The sequence below is a fragment of the Nyctereutes procyonoides genome, unplaced genomic scaffold, assembly GCF_905146905.1.
Source record: "Nyctereutes procyonoides isolate TBG_1078 unplaced genomic scaffold, NYPRO_anot_genome, whole genome shotgun sequence".
NCBI lineage: Eukaryota > Metazoa > Chordata > Mammalia > Carnivora > Canidae > Nyctereutes > Nyctereutes procyonoides.
In genome coordinates, this window is record NW_026575141.1 from 4,336,197 (window position 1) to 4,354,207 (window position 18,011).

Sequence of the window (18,011 nt, forward strand, 5' to 3'; positions counted from 1 at the left end):
CTCAGGTTAATTTCTGTAATTGTTTCTTTATCTGATCCTCTATTATCTAGATACTGAGCTAGTACACTGCCTGTTACACAGGAGGCAATCAAGAAATATTAAAAGAATGAAAGAATGAACGAACGAACGAAGAGAATTAAGTCTGTGAAGGCTGATGAGAGAACCAAAGGAGAAAGATAATGGAGAGGAGGACAGAATGCTGGAGCGGTACCCACCTCTAGTGGGGAGGAAGAAAGAAGCTAGTGAAGGAAACAGAATGAACAATCAAAGAGAAGAAGAAAACATCTAAGGTTGTACAGTGAAGTAACCTAAAAGAAGAGGGAAATTTAAGAAGGTGCAGGTGGTCAACAGCATCAAACACTACAAACAGGTCAAAGAAGGCGAGAACTAAGACAAGACCACTGACGGAGAGGCAGTCACTGGTGGCTGATGATGGTGATGCTGGGTTTACTCCCGCCTCCCTCAGCACTGGCAGAAGCCACCTTCCTCAGCCATTGTTGGAGGCAGGTTAGGGCTTACAACAAAATAATCCATGGTGTCCGACTTACCTGCGCTAAGCTCTTTTTTCCATAATTAAAAAATTGAAAAAAAAGAATACTCCAAAGAAAATAAAATCTCACCAAACAGATATATGGTTATTTCACTGCTTTGAGTTTTTTTAAAAATATTTATAGTTGTACAAAACTGGTATTAAGTTCTATACTCTAATTTATAAATGTCTTAATTGTATTTAAATTTAGTTAGCCCAAGTTAGCTTTCTCATTGTAAATTAATAAATTAGCATCTTAGTTTATAAGTAGAAAAAAAAAATCTTATAGATGTGCCTGCATGGCCACATATGCACAGTGGTTCTTGTCATATAATGCTAAAACTAGATCTTAATTTGTACCAAGAAAATTATTATTTATTAAGGATAACATATCACCCTAAGTATCTTATCTTGACCCATTTAGTCTAGATTTTATTCTTTCTATGCTGTGGAACATGGCTGTCAAAAATAGATTCGGTACTAGATATAGAAACATCTATAGCAGCTGCAAGACTTTTTTAAAAATAATCTTCAGTCAAAATTAGATATAGTGGGTTAAAAATAATTTAATAAAGTCTAAATCACCACATTAAGCATGCTTGTCTGACAATTTGTTATATCTAGAAAAATAGTGTGAAACAGTTTTTAACCCTCTTTTGAGATTTTTTTTTTTTTTTTTTGGTATGGAGTATGTTTTGGTGGAAAAAATAAGAAATAGAAGGAATGCAACATTTCTAAGAGTAATAATTACTAGGTCAAAGGATGTCAACATTTTTAAGGCTTTCTACATCATATTGCCAAATTAAATCCAGATACACTGTGTTAAATTTACACTTCCCTCAGTGTATGAGCTTCATATCACCATATTCTTGTCAACACTTGTATTCTTATTTTAAGTCTTTAGCCAACCTCACAGATGAAAATGATATCTTATTTTAGTTGTCATGTTTATATAACTGTGAAAATAAATATTTGTTCATATTTATTGACTTTTCCTTTTTATGAATTGATTATTCATGTCTTTTTACCTATTTCTCTAGTGGGCATTTGCTTTTAAACTATTGATTTATAAGAGCTCTTTATATATTCATGATAGTAACCATTTGTTACAAATATTTCCCTTTTTAAAATTTATCTTGTTTTTTATGTTTTTTTTTTCTTTTAAAGTTTATTTAATACACTGCAAGGGAACGGCAGGCCAGACAACAAAGGAGAGATTGCTGTTATTTATGGTTTTTGACATAAGGGTGTTTTTTGTTTTGTTTTGTTGACATAAGGGGTTTTATACAGTCAAATAAACTAATCTTTATTTCTTCCTCAGAATGGTATTTAGAAAATTCTTTCCCACACCCATGTTTTATAGATTATCCACTCAAAGTTCTTTTTCATATATTTATAGTAGAATAATACTGATATCAGTTAGATGATTTATTTCTACCACCTAATACACATTAAGTGATTCTAACTCCCTAAAACTTGTAATTACAATTCCAACAGTGGTCAATATGAAACACAGATTTAAAATTAAGTTCTAGACTTTTCTTACTCCAATTTTAGCTGGTTAGACAATTTTTAAAAACCAGAGATTTGACTTTAGAAAATTCAAAGTTCCCTTTAACCCATATGAAGCACAGATCTCTTGCTAGTTATCACCCACCTCTCAAAAACCTGTTAGGGATCCTTATGATGGGACAGGACTGAATGAAGCGCCTCCTAACTGGGTCCCATCGTATTTTCTTCTTACCTGTTACCACAATTATCAGCAATAAGTCAGACACATACAACACATGGCAAATAATACAGTTACTGTAGTTATAAAGACAGAAAAACAGGAAACAAAACAATACTTGAATACAGAAAGAAATGATGTAAAGTAGCATTTAACCCTGTTTTGGAAGTCAAAACAAAATTAAATTAATATATAAGCAGTGATGAAGGTATTCAACTCATCCTCAAAGAATATGAACAACATGTGCACCATTTTTCAGAATTCTGGTTCAACAGAACATGCATTCAATAATCACCAATGCCATCTTGTGGCAAAAATTCACCAGTAGCTTTACAAACAGATTAGAAATTATGACATTTAAAAAAAACCAGTGAATGTCAAAAAAGGAGCTCTGGCTAAAATTAATTTGGCATAATATGGGCTCCTGTTTTCTTCCAGGTTTGGTATTCTTTTATTAGTTATGTGGTTAAGAGGATAAAGCAATGGGCACCATTCTTTGAATATGAAATAAGCCGATTAAAATGCTATAATTAAAATGTTATGATGACAACCAAATAAAGCAAACATTTAGTATCTTGGCGCTTCCACTGGGGGAGAGAGAGAAAAAAAGGAAATTCAGCTCCATATTAATCCCAATTAAAACTTGTTTTGTTATAGTAGAAAAATACAAGGCATTATTGAACTGTTAAATGGGATAATTCTGTCTCTTCCCAAAGTTTTGATAGCTTCCAAAGATAGCTTTTACTGGCAATACAAATAACATTTGTATAGAGCTTAAAGTTTACAAAGGGCTTCCACACATATTACCTCATTTGATCCTCACAACAATCCTGTATGGATTCAACAGTCATTTCATTAAGCATCTGCTATGCCATGAGCCCTAGGCTAGGCCCTAGGGTAGTACAAGAAGGAGATGACTCCTACCCTCAACAGCTTTTGGTCTTATGAGGAAGGCAGGTGTCTAAACAAATAACTATATTACAGTGAAGTAATTGCTGTAACAGTGGCCATAAAAACACTTTGAGGAAGATATTATCATCTTAATTTTACAAGTCAGGAAGCCAAAGGACAATTAAGTGACTTAATGCCTGACCCAGCATCCAAGCTGAATCTGTCTGACTTTAAAACCTGCCTTCTTTCCACTATACTACACCACACTTACCCTGTCTTAAGTTCCTTAGAAAGTGGGTTTGGCAATTGAAAATATATTTAGATGTTCATCAGCAAGGTCTGGTTTGTTTACTGTAGTACTTTTATATAGAAATACACAAATTGTGTGTAATGAAATGGCATTACTGCTGCATATGTATTTATTATTGTGGAGAAAACAGACTCTTTGGCAAGGGGAAGAATTATTTGTTTTTGCAAAAGGGTTATTTTTTAATTGTCTAAGTCTTTTAAATCAGCAATGCCCAAATGTTGGTCTGCAGACCACTGCTAGCCCTAAGGTGAAGACTGACCAGCCCCAAACAAAAAGAAAAAAAATGGAAAAGGCAGTGATTTTTTTTTTTAAGGTAAAATGTTCCATGTAAAGGCCTGTCCTTTTTTCAGAGATTAGGAATTTTTTGTTATTAAATATGCTTTATTTTATGAGATGAAGGTGCTAGGAAATAGGTAGTTGGTTTTGGTTTTATTATTCTTTCTTGGAAAAACAAAACTTACAAGCCTATGTGTAGCCCCAAAATACATTTATTTTTTAAATTACAAGTTAATGACATCCAAAAGTCTGGAGAACCACAGCTTTAAATCAATACAATTTGTGTTGATGACTCCTAAGTCCAACATTGTAAACCATACTGTCAAAGGATACATAAGATGTATAAGAAACTTCCCTTGCCCTCAAGAAGCTTATAGTCTAATTAGGGAGACAAGACAGACACATAAAACAATTAGATAGCAATACAAGACAGAATATAACAAGTGATTAGCTTAAAATTTGACATTTTTATGCATCAAAGTGTTAAAATGTACATACCCTTTGACCCAGCTATTCCACTTCTAGGAATTTATTCCTAAAGAAACAATCACAGATGCATGGAAAGATGTATGGACAAAAATATTCACTATGATATTATTTATAATGGTAAAAAATTAGAAACACTTTTAATGTCCAATGATAGGGAGATGGTTAAGTATGCCGAGTAAACATACTTAAATATGGTCATATTCCACACACCACTAAAAAGTATATACAAGAATATTTATTAACATGAGAAAACATTCACAATATATTACAAACAAAAAAATCCAAGTACAAAATTGTACCAGAGTATGACACCATATTAGTAAAGAAAAAAGTGCTTGAAAAATTCATAAAAAATACAGGAAGGATATATACATCAATTTTTAATTGTGGTTATCTTTGGGTGGTTATTATGAGTGATTTTTGGATTTTTTCTCCTTAATGCTGGTCTTTATTTTCCAAGCTTTCCCATTGAGTAGCATTACTTTTGGACTGGAAGAAAAATAATACCATATTATTTTATTTTTTGGACTGGAAGAAAAATAATACCATATTATTTTATTTTTTTAAACTATGCTTAAAAAAATACTGTAAAGAAACATACCAAAGTGTTAGAGTGGTTATGATTAGGGTTGAGGGTTATCGCCTCTTTCATATTATCCAAAAATTCTATGACATATTTTATAATGGAAAAATATAAACAAATTTAGAAGAATACTAAAATTACTGAACCAAAATTATAATTTAAAAAAATCCCTTTGATGTTTTCTCAGAGCTCTATCAAACATCTTTGGCCTGTTTCTCTGTCAACCACCAACATTAAGTCTGTCATAGGTGCAAGTTAATGTTGACTCTACAGAGATTATTAACGCAAAGTAGGCACTGACTTCAGAACCCACGTTTTCTTCCTTCACCCAAAGATCAGAAACAGACAGAAACCAGCAACATAGCAAAATATATGTGTTTCCAATTGCATATACATTCCTGTTCTGCAGTTTTGTTTATTGAAGCTTTTTTATATATTCAAACTGCCAACCTTCATTTGATTGCTTCTACTCTTCAAAACAAAAACAAAAAACATAATGTCTTCAATGATATTAATATTTAATTTTTTGCTAATGTTGATAATTTCTTAAAAGAAATCTCTATGCCCGACACAGAGCTCAAACTCATGAACCCAAGATCACGAGTCATGGCTCTACTGACTGAGCCAGCCTGGCACCCCTATTTTTTGCTAATTTAAAATTTTTTCTACTTCCTACTAAATTTATTTCATTAATAATATGACATAAGCATTGACTGAAATATAATAGGGTGGTAGGCTGAGCACACTCCCCTTTCCCCAAAGCCTAGCAAATAACACAGAAGCCATTAAAAAAAAATCTATGATCAAAAGAAAGCAAGAAATGTCTTTAGTGGACTAATGCTATGAGGAATCACTGAAACACGAAAAACATGGTCCCATACACCCAGAGTAGAGGGCTACTGCAAATGGTCAGAACAGCCCTTACAGTAAAATAAGCCCAAAGGCAAAGAATAGCAAGAAGAACTAAAACTTAGAGAGTTTACAGATTGGGGGGTAGCACAGAAGTTACAAAGCAAATCAGCCTGTCTCCCATTTACCTCTTTGGGTCAAGTATTATGGAATAGGGGTATTTGCTTCCAGAAGGGAATAGTGGCATCAAAAAAGACAGGTAGGAACAATGAGTATAAACATTGCATCAGAGATAAGACAGAACCCTGGATGGATATTAATCCCCAGGTAGAAGAGGGGACAGATGTACTAAAGAAGACTTGTAATGGGGCAGCCCCGGTGGCTTGGGAGTTTAGCGCCGCCTTCAGCCCAGGGCGTGATCCTGGAGACCTGGGATCGAGTCCCACGTCAAGCTCCCTTCATGGAGACTGCTTCTCCCTCTGCTTGTGTCTCTGTTTCTCTCTCTCTCTCTAATGAATAAATAAATAAAATCTTTAAAAAAAAAAAGACTTGTAATGGTACACTCTATCTCACTGCACATTTCATCTCTACCCACAATCAGTAGAGACCTACTGCAATAATAGACATAACATTCACAGGAAGGCTAACAAAGACTCTCAAATAAAGATGAATGAGCACAAAACCAAGACCCAAACATGAAAAAGAGGCATGAGTGTGACAAACAGAACAACTCACACCCAAAGAAAGAGAGTTGATAGGTTAAATGGGGTAAGACCTTAGATCAATATAATTAATATCCTCAGAGATATGCAAGATAATAATACATTTATTTTAAAAAGAAATCAACTGGAACTCTTAGAAAAGAAATTTTGACCACTGAACTAAAAAACCTAACAACTGAAAAGATATAGTTAATGAGCAAACTAAATTAGTACGATGAAAGTTGGAGCCAAGAAACTCAGCAGAACACAGTACAGAAGAAAAAAGAAGTAGAAAGTATTTCACAAAGTTAAGATATAAAAGAATTAAGCAATCTCTAACAAAACTCCAACTGCTGGGATCCCTGGGTGGCGCAGCGGTTTGGCGCCTGCCTTTGGCCCAGGGCGCGATCCTGGAGACCCCGGATCGAATCCCACGTCGGGCTCCCGGTGCATGGAGCCTGCTTCTCTGTCTGCCTATGTCTCTGCCTCTTTCTCTCTCTCTCTCTCTGTGACTATCATAAAATAAAAGAATTAAAAAAAAAAAAAACTCCAACTGCCTTTTTTTTCCAGAAATAGACAAGCTAATTGTAAACTTCATATGGAAATTCAAGGAACCCAGAAAACCAAAGCAATCTTGAACTAAATTGGAAGATTCGCAGTTCCTGACTTCAAAACTTACTATAAAGATACAGTACTCAAAACAGTTTAGTACTGGCATACGATGGACATATACATCAATGGAACAGAATTTAGAGTCCACAGGTAAACCCAAAAATCTATGGTCAATTTGACAATTGACTTTTGACAAAGGTGACAAGACAATGGGGAAGAACAGTCTTTTCAACAGATGGTCCAGATTCTGTATCTACTAAAACTTTTAATTGTGAGCGTGAAATTAGGACATTTTTTAATGTACAAGGACACAAAAATTTTGTTTCCCTCAGACTTCTGGTGAAAGAATTACTCAACGATATATACCTGGAGTTTAAAAAATTAATCCAAAAACAATAACAAGGTATAAGAAAGGAGTAAGGAGAGAAACCAGTAAGGCCTTGAAGTTAAGTGCTAATTGGGAAAAGAACAAAATACAAAAGTTTACTAATATTTATTTTTTTAAAGATTTATTTATTTATTCATGAGAGAGAGAGAGAGGCAGAGACACAGGCAGAGAGTGAAGCAGGCTACCCTCAGGGAGCCTGATGTGGGACTCTATCCCAGACACGGGATCACGCCCTGAGCCAAAGGCAGATGCCCAACTGCTGAGCCACTCAGGTGTCCCAGTTTACTAATATTTAAAACTACAATCTCAGATGGTATTGAAGGAATAATTGTGAGGGCAATAAGGTTGAGAGAAGGAAAAGCAGAATGATAAAGTCTTTGCCTTGTTCAGAAGAAAGATATAGAAAGTGATTAACTCAGATATTGATAGGAAAATACAAATTCGGTATTGTGTAAAAAGTTTAAGAGAACTAGATGGCTTCATTCCAAACGTTTAAGGAAGATATAATACTTATCTTACACAATGCTTTCAGAGAACAGAGAAACTTTTTTATGAGACTAATAGAAACTTGATATCAAAATCTGATAATGATATTACGAATAACTACAGGTCAACATCCCTTAGAAACAGGCACAAAAATTCCAAATAAAATATTACCAAATAAAATCAAATTATATAAAAGGATAATACATCATGATCAAGTGAAATTTATTCCAAGAATTCTTTTTATTTAAATTCAGTTTGCCAACACATAGTATAACACCCAGTGCTCATCACATCATGTTATTCCAAGAATTTAAGGCTGATTTAACATTTAAAAAACCTGTACAACTCATCACATTAGCAGAATAAAGAGAAAAACCATATGATCATCTCAATCAATGAAGAAAAGGCACTTGGTAAAATTCAATACCCAGCAAACTGGGAAAAAAAGAAACTTATGCTCACACAAAAACCCATACATAAATGTTCACTGTAGCTTCTTCAATAATAGCCAAAATCTGGAAAACACCTTCCAATGAATGAGTGGTTTAATTGTGGTATATCCATACCATGGCATAATGTTCAATATTAATGAACTACTGATCTATGTTAACAACTTGGATGGCTCCCAAGGGAATTGTGCTGAATGAAAAAAGTCAATGTCAGAAGGTTACATATTGTAGGATTCCATTTATATAACATTCTTGAAATGACAAAATTGTAAGGATGGAAAACAGATTAGTGGTTGCCAGGGGCTTACCAGGGGAGGTGGCTGTGGCTATAAAAGGATAACATGAGGAGTCACTGCAATTGATCTGTTCTATATCTTAATTAGGTGGTCACACAAATCTACACATGTGATAGATGTACCCAGAACTCAATACAAACGTACACACAAATGAATGCACGTAAAACTAATGAAATCAGTAAGGTCAGTGGGTGGTATCAATGTCACTTCTCGGCTGTGTTACCATACATTAGAAACAAGATGTTATCATTTGGGGAAACTAGATGAAGGGTATGTGGAGCATTCTGTATTATTTCTTACAATTGCATGTGAATCTACAGTATCTTGAAGTATAAAAATTTTTTAATGAAAAAACTTGACATGGGACAGGTTACCCTCAAAATGATATATCTGAAACAATTATATTTTTAAAGATAGAACTATTTAACATGATCTGAAAATTCTTTTTTTTTTAAAGATTTATTTATTTATTCATGAGAGACACAGACTGAGAGAGAGGCAGAGACAGAAGCAGGCTCCTTGCAGGGAGCCTGATGCAGGACTTGATCCCGAATCCTGGGATTATGACCTGAGCCGAAGGCAGGCGCCCAACTGCTGAGCCACCCAGGCATCCCAACATGATCTAAAAATTCTGATTTAGGTGGCTATGCCACATGGTATGGTCCTATTGCTTTATAGAATTCAGTGTTGTTTCAAAAGAGAAGCAAATTAATACTGTATTCAAAATCAATGCACAGTTGTGTAGATTGCTCACTTTCCAAGCACTCCATGCCAAGGGGCTAAGTGGGGCTAAAATCCAGTCTGTACTCTACTCCCCAGTGCACCCACAGGGCTATGTTTACCCAGAAGAGACATTTTTATTTATCTATTCATTTATTTAAAGTTTTTTTTTAATATTTAAGTAATCTCTATGCCCAATGTGGGGCTTGAACTCACAACTCCAAGATTAAGAGTCACATGCTCCACCAACCAAGCCAGCCAAGTAGACGTGTTTTTTTTTTTTAAAGGTTTTTTATTTATTTATTTACGATAGTCACAGAGAGAGAGAGAGAGAGGCAGAGACATAGGCAGAGGGAGAAGCAGGCTCCATGCACCGGGAGCCCGATGTGGGATTCGATCCCGGGTCCCCAGGATCGCGCCCTGGGCCAAAGGCAGGCGCCAAACCGCTGCGCCACCCAGGGATCCCCCAAGTAGACGTGTTTTTAAATAATGTGCACAATGGCACACTTTTGGCTAGTGGTGACCCACTTATTAAGTAAATCACTTTCTTTTACACTTACGAGAATTATTGAGTATCTATTCCCAGCACTTAAACACACTTATCTTTAAGTTTCTGCCTTTTGCTATTCAAAGCAAGAAGATCTGAACCCTACCTTAATTCTGTTGTGTTGGTTGAATACATAGTATTCTTTTGTTGTATTCTGTTGTTCATTAAAACATGTTCATCTCCCTGGCCGCACTTCATTTTTCTATTTTTTTTTCCCTCACATTAGTCTCTTGTTTCTTCTGACTTTACTCTTTGCTGACATTTGCAGCAAAAAGTAGGCCTATCATGCCTAGGCTTCTATAAAAGTGGAGTAATCATAGGACATTGAAAGATCTTTTCAAACCTTAAGATGCTCTTTGTCATTTGGTTTATGCTATTAGTTATTCAAGCATTACTTTACTGAAGAAAAGAAAAAAGCCTTTGGTTAAGGAGTTTTGTCTTTGGGGAAGGCAGGCAGGCACAGGAAGAGTTGTACTAGGCTCAAACTGTTCCAAAAGCTAGATGGGATATTAAAACCAGTATTCATTAAAGACTGAATGCTAAGCCATACTGTCCTTCCTTAGAAATAGTAAAAATGGGGCACCTGGGTGGCTAGTCAGTTGAGTGTCTGCCTTTGGCTCAGGTCATGATCCTGGGGTCCTGGGATGGAGCCCCATTTCGGGCTCTCTGCTCAGCGGGAAACCTGCTTCTCCCTCTTCCTTTGCCCCTTTCCCTGTTCATGCTTGTGTTCTCTTTCTCTCAAATAAATAAATAAAATCTTTAATAGAAAAAAAAAAGGGGGGAATGCCTGGGTGGCTCAGCGGTTGAGCATCTGCCTTTGGCTCAGGGAGTGACCCAGTCTGGGGATCAAGTCCCACATCGAGCTTCCTATGAGGAGACTGCTTCTCCCTCTGCCTGAGTCTCTGCCTCTCTGTGTCTCTCATGGATAAATAAATAAAAACTTAAAAAAAAAAGGGGGGGGAAGGAAGGAAGGAAGGAAGGAAGGAAGGAAGGAAGGAAGGAAGGAAGGGAGAAAGAAAGAAAGAAAGAAAGAAAGAAAGAAAGAAAGGAAGGAAGGAAGGAAGGAAGGAAGGAAGAAAGAAAGAAAGAAAGAAAGAAAGAAAGAAAGAAAGAAAGAAAGAAAGTAAAAACAAGATAGGGCTAAAAACTTTACAGATTAAAAATTAATAAAAAAGCCTAATTCAGGGCAGCCCCAGTGGCTCAGAGGTTTAGCGCCACCTTCAGCCAGGGCATGATCCTGGAGACCTGGGATCCAGTCCCACCTTGGGTTCCCAGCACGGAGCCTGCTTCTCCCTCTGCCTGTCTCTGCCTGTCTCTCTCTGTCTCTCTCTTTCTCTCTGTCATGAATAAATAAATAAAATCTTAAGAAAAAAGAAAAAGCCTAATTCATAAACCTAGATTTGTGCTAGATTAAAATATTAAATTTACCAAAAAAATCTTGGGAACACTTCTGATTTAAAATAGCACCACATTCTTAATGTTTATGAATGGCTGCCAAGACTTTGAAATAAATTTTAAAATAAAAACCTCACCCTTTTGGATCAGCTTAATCTTTTGATAGAAAGAATTAACTATAAATATACCATAAACTATATGCATACTAGATGGTCTCTAAAGCTCTAAAAATTCTACAACTCTCAATGGAATCAGAAATGCTCCAAGAGTCTTGGAAATTACCTAGAGCAATAGTTCCTGAGATGTTGGACTGCTGGCTCATTGCAAACTTATTAAAAACAATAAAAATAAAAACAAAACCAAAAGGCAAATTACCAGGTCCATCTAGGTAGGTCTGGCACATTAATTTTGGTGGGGAATCAGGTTCTATTGAGGCTAATAAAATTATTGGCTCTCTTCCCATTTTTCCCAGAAAAATGCCTATATACTCACAATTTTATATAAGATTAATTCCCTAAAGACTAGCCACATGGGATCCCTGGGTGGCGCAGCGGTTTGGCGCCTGCCTTTGGCCCAGGGTGCGATCCTGGAGACCCGGGATCGAATCCCACGTCGGGCTTCCGGTGCATGGAGCCTGCTTCTCCCTCTGCGTGTCTCTGCCTCTCTCTCTCTCTCTGTGACTATCATAAATAAATAAATAAATAAATTAAAAAATAAAAAAAAAATGTTTAAAAAAAAAAAAAGACTAGCCACATATTCATGAATTGATGAACCTCAGGTTATGAAGTAAAAAAGAATTCAGACCCAGAATGTTATAAATATTTTCCAAAGGCTGGTTAAATGGAAGAAGGAATAGATTTATTCCATATTCTACAAGAAGACACAACTGGCAGAAAGTCATAAAATCTGCTGCTGAATTTAAGGCAAGTCTTTGTAATAATTACTCAACAAACAATCTGACAGCCTTCTGCACAACATAATGGGCAGCCCATCACTCTAAAGGTCAAAATAAGTAGGCCTCTATTTATTTTTTTATTTTTATTTATTTTTTTTTAGTAGGCCTCTTTAAAATAGAGATTTAGGAGCACCTGGCTGGCTCAATCAGTAAAGCATGTGACTTCTGATCTTGGAGTCATGAGTTCAAGTCCCTAACTTATGCATAGAGTACTTTTTAAACAAAATTAAAATAGAGATTTAAAAATAAAAAGATTAAAGCTATTGTGGGAAGGATTCCCATACTAGATAGAAGATAAGGTAAAATAATTTCTAAGGTCTTTTTCAATTTTAATATTTTATGGTTCTAAAGAGTTTTAGAAGAGGGGAAAAAGTAAAAAGTTAATTTTAAAACTTTTTTGGGGGGCGACCCCTGGGTAGCTCAGTGGTTGAGCATCTGCCTTTAGCTCAGGGCGTGATCCTGGAGTTCTGGGATTGAGTCCCACATTGGGCTCCCTGCATGGAGCCTGCTTCCACCTCTCTGTGTATGGCTCATGAATAAATAAAATAAAATATTTTTTAAAAATTAAATTTAAATTTAAAAAATGAGCTGAAATCAATACTGAACTGTCAACTAACTAACATGTCAACTAACTGGAATTTAAATTAAATAAATAAATAATTAAAAAATAAAAATGAGTATGGCATACATCCTACAACCCTAGAAATAACTTAATCATGGAATGCCTGGGTAGCTCAGCAGTTGAGCATCTGCCTTCAGTTCAGGTGGTGATCCCTCAGTCCCAGGATCAAGTTTCATACTGGGCTCCTTATGAGGAGCCTGGTGTCCCTCTGCCTATGTCTCTGCCTGTGTCTCTCACGAATAAATAAATAAAATCTTAAAAAAAAAAAAAGAACTTAATCAGCTTACTTTCTAACAACTAAATATTCGAATCCTAATATACTAAAATAAAGATGTACAGTAATAATCCAGAGTCAGAGTACATGACTTGGTCTTTTCTGGGTTTTCTGGGTTTCCTACACTCTAACAGAGTATGATCTCTCTTCCTAAAAACATCCTTGAGGGAAAGAGAGAAAGACTATGTATTGGGTGAGTGTAGATACAAGAGACTAAATATAAAAAACAGATTTTTTAAATCAATGCACTCTGACAAGGCCTGATGAACTAAAATTTTGCAACCTCCCTCCTTTAAGGAGCACCAAAGATAGGCAGTTCTTTAGAGACACAAAACCCTCCCTATTTCTGCAAGTGAAACTAAGCAACCAAGCAGAAGGAAATTCGCATATTCTAATCGTTAAATGACCATATCTAGAAATATCACTTATTACTTGATTTTGTTTCCTGATTACAATTAGAAAAGTAATCAATTTTAAAGTGAAGACACAACTGTTCTTCATGAACTCACTTTCCCTTCTCTCAGGTCATCATTTTCTGTTGGCAAGTGCGATGTGTTCAAAGAAAATACCTAGACATGACCAAGGGCAATAAAAGCTTGTGTTGGATCAAATCTGGCAAAAAAGCAACAAAATATTCATGAAATAGCAAATTTCTAACGTCTGCTACCTAATCTAAAACTGTTTTTAGGGGAACCTGGGAGGCTCAGACAGTTGGGTGACCGACTCTTGATTTCAGCCCGTCATGATCTCAGGGTCATGAGATGAAGCCCCATGTCAGGCTCCATGCTGAGCGTGGAGTCTGCCTGGGATTCTCCTTCTGCTCCTCCCTGCTAAAACATACGTGCACTCTCTCTCTCTCTCTCTAAAATAAATTATTGGGGATCCCTGGGTGGCGCAGCGGTTTAGCGCCTGCCTTTGGCCCAGGGCGCGATCCTGGAGACCCGGGATCGAATCCCACATCGGGCTCCCGGTGCATGGAGCCTGCTTCTCCCTCTGCCTGTGTCTCTGCCTCTCTCTCTCTCTGTGACTATCATAAATAAATAAAAATTTAAAAAAAGTCTAAAATAAATTATTTTAAAACCTGTTTTTAAAAGCTTAATAGTTAAAATCAAGTTATTTTGAAACATTGGTAACAATTCTGTTATGTAGCAAGTAGACAAGCAATAAGAAAAACTTAAATGCAAAAGTAAAAAATATGAGATATGAATACAGCCAAAGTCGACATGACTGCTAGTAGATACCCGCATGAAGTATTATATTAAAAAATAACAGCTATTCTAAAAAAACTCAGCTATTCTTTACTCAGAAATAAAAATTTCAAAAGATACCATTTCACAAGAACATTTCCATTGTAGCATTTTTTCCATAAATGCACAGTTTAAGTTTCATATTTAAAATCAAAATTGAACATAAAAAATTTTATGTAGCTTTAAAAAGTTATTTCTCTTCCCAAATGGTTTTCTCAATGTTTAGTTTTGTATATGTATGTGTATTTAAAACTAAATATGTTACTTCTTTCTAAAGTACTCAGTCTGGAGTGCACTTGAGAAATTCCATATTCCTGGAATGTCTGGGTAGCTTTGTCAGTTAAGTGGCCAACTCTTGGTTTTGGTCCAGATCGTGATCTCAGGGTCCTTGGATGGAGCCCCACATTCGGCTCCATGCTCAGTGGGGAGTCTGCTTGAGATTCTCTCTCCCTCTCCCTCTCCCCCTGTTCTCTATTTCTCTTGAAAATAATTTTTAAAATAAAAATAAATAAGATTGTATTAATTTATTCATGAGAGACACAGAGAGGCAGAGACATAGGCAGAGGGAGAAGCAGGCTCCCTGAGTCAGAAGCCTGATGTGGGACTCAATCCCTGGACCCCAGGATCATGCCCTGAGCTGAAGGCAGGCTCTCAACCACTGAGCCACCCAGGCATCCTGAAAATAAATAAACAAAAAATAAATAAATAAGAGGGATCCCTGGGTGGCGCAGCGGTTTAGCGCCTGCCTTTGGCCCAGGGCGCGATCCTGGAGACCTGGGATCGAATCCCACGTCGGGCTCCCGGTGCATGGAGCCTGCTTCTCCCTCTGCCTGTGTCTCTGCCTCTCTCTCTCTGTGACTATCATAAATAAATAAAAATTAAAAAAAAAATAAAATGCTTTAAATAAAATGCATTTTAAATAAAATGCTTTAAATAAATTTTTATTTAAATAAATAAGAAAGAACGAAAAGAAAGAAAGAAATTTCACATTCCTGCATGAGGTTTGTATGTTTGTGTGTTTTAAGGAATTTGTCTTATGTGACACCACGATGCTTGTGGTTGGCATTTTCTGATCAATTACACATCTGATTCAAATTCATTGAGTTGACAGTTTGTTGATGAAACCATATGGCAGGAGCTACTGTGGGTAAAAAGGGAAATAACTCAAAGAAAAGCACCATTCAACTCCAAAAACTATTTATCTCTTTTTTTTTGCGAGTCATCACACTTCTAATTTCATTACCCAGTCTTATAAACAACTCAATGCTCGGTAGTATCTTAGATAAAGCTTGGAGTAAATTCACTGACAGTATAGTGAATATGAAAAGGAAGAACATAGGTTGAATTCTAAATGCAGCAAGAAGCCACTGAAAGATTCTGATCTGAGAAACACACCCAAAATAACCATAGTTGTGCTTTAAGAAGATTAATATTGTTTCAGTATATAGAGTAGAATAGGAGAGGAAGACTAGAAAGGACAAAAACATTATTAGTATAGTACAGTTTAAGCAGTGAAGGCTATAACTGAGGAGAATAGGCAGCAAGGAACACAGCACAGGGTTACAAGCATGGACTTTAGAACACACTGCCTGTTCCAAATCTAAGCTCTGTCCCTTGCTACTAATGGCTTTAGACAAGATTTTCACTTTGGGCCTTAGCTTCCTTCTCTGTAAAAAGGGAACATCAATAGTATTTATTCTTCACAGGGGTTAGGTTTATAAAAGTTCCTGGCTAATAGTATTATTATGGGGATAAAACATAAAGACTCACAAACAAGCTGGATGGGAAACTGAGTAAAAATACAGGGATAAATACAAGTGCGAGTTTTTAATGGGGGTAATTTGAAGAAAGTTTTTAAAAAGACACTAAATGGGCAAGTTGGCAATATTTATCACTAGGCAATGCAGCAATGTTTTCAAAAAGTGGAAGACCAGGAGCAATCTAGGTATCTATTCAATGGATGGTATATTATTGTTCATCCATATAACACAATACTTTCAGCTGTGAAGAAGAATCAGATCAATCTAAATATGGTAATACAGAACTATTCCCAAAATACATTTTTAGTTTAAAAAAAAAAGGATAGGTGCAGAAAGAATACTTTATGTTGTACTCTAATTGCTTAAAAATAAAGATAACATGCATCTATATGCATATATATGCAAACTCTATTTCTGGAAAGATACACCAGAAATACTAACAGATGATACTTCTGGGGAGAGTCTAGGGAAATAGGGATCTAGGGCAGAAGAGACACTTTGTCCCCTTTGTATACTATTTGATTTTATCATATTTATGTAGAGTTCTTTAGTTAAAAAATTCATGAAAAATATGAGGGGATAGGATGGGATGAATTCAGTAACAGGAAATCATCTTTACATATTTAGCTGAGCATAACTTTTATGTGTTCTACAAGCTTGCCCTGTATAGATAACTAGTAACAGTCTAATGATCTGAGGGTTTAAAACCACTAAAGACTTCTTTTAAAAAGGCCTTAAAAATAGTTTAGGGAGAAAAAAACAAAGTGCTTCTTAAAAAGTATAGAGGCTATTAAAAGTTAGGCTGCATTTCAACATTCTAAATTTATATGCCAGTTTGTGGTATGAAACTGAGCATTTTTTTCCATGTTCTAGTGGAAATAGGTCCCTAGGCCAGCCCACAAAAGCCTACTCTACCAACAATAATAACTATAGTACTGTAGTAATAGTATTACAGAGTCAACCATTTTAGAGCCTTGGACAAGGTGACCTCTGCCTCCTTCTGGAAACACTCTCTTCTCTTGTCTTCTGTGAAATCAAGTAGTCCTGGTTTTCCTCTTAATTTACTGACCTCCTTTGCTTGCTTCTCCTTTCCCTCTCACCTTCAAGTCACAGTGTTCTGCCCTTATTTTTCTTTAATCCTCCTTGGTGATCTCATCCAGCCCAGAGGCTTTTAAATACCATCTGTATGCTAATAATTCCAAAACTTGCATTTTGAGCCACTACCTTTCCCTTGAGTTTAATTTATATATGAAGACTGTCACCCTATATCCTCACTTGGAGGTCAAGTAGGCATCTCATGCTTAACATAATCAAAACAGAACTCTAGATTTACCCCCACAATCCTTCTCCTTCCAGTGTGTCCCATCTCATTTTATGACACCATTATCCATCCAATTACTTAAGACAAAAGCATATGAGTCATCTTGATTCCTCTCTTTCCTTCATACCTCACAATAAACTCTGTTAATGCTACTTTCAAAATACGTCTCATATTAAATCACTTCTCACCACCTATACCACTGTACTCTAGTCCAGACTGCCATCATCCTTTGAGAAGACTACAACAAGTCTTCCAAATGGCTTTTATGCTTCACTTCTACCGATTCTCATACTCCATTCTCCATCCAGTAGGTACAAAGAGCTTTAAAAAAAAATGTAAATCACTGGGCCATCTGGGTGGCTCAGTTGGTTTAGCATCTGATTCTTGATTTCAGCTCAGGTCGTGATCTCAAATTCGTGAGATGAGCCCCTTGTTGGGCTCCATGCTTAGTGGGGAGTCTACCTGAGATTCTTTCCCTCTGTCCCTCCCCTCACTTGTGCACATCCATGTGCAGTCTCTCTCAAATCAATAAACAAATCTTTAAAAGAATATCTGTCATTGACTTAAGTTTTGCTTAGCCTA

At 36.1% G+C, this 18,011-nt stretch overlaps 1 protein-coding gene across 1 annotated transcript in view; it reads right to left on the reverse strand.

Annotated features, from left to right (window-relative positions):
- KLHDC10 (kelch domain containing 10) overlaps nucleotides 1-18,011 on the reverse strand; it is a 60,964-nt gene that overhangs the window by 28,547 nt on the left and 14,406 nt on the right. The window contains exon 2 of the mRNA XM_055307270.1: nucleotides 2,187-2,273. Within this exon, the coding sequence (XP_055163245.1) occupies nucleotides 2,187-2,273 (87 nt within the window). The remainder of the gene's footprint in view (nucleotides 1-2,186; nucleotides 2,274-18,011) is intronic.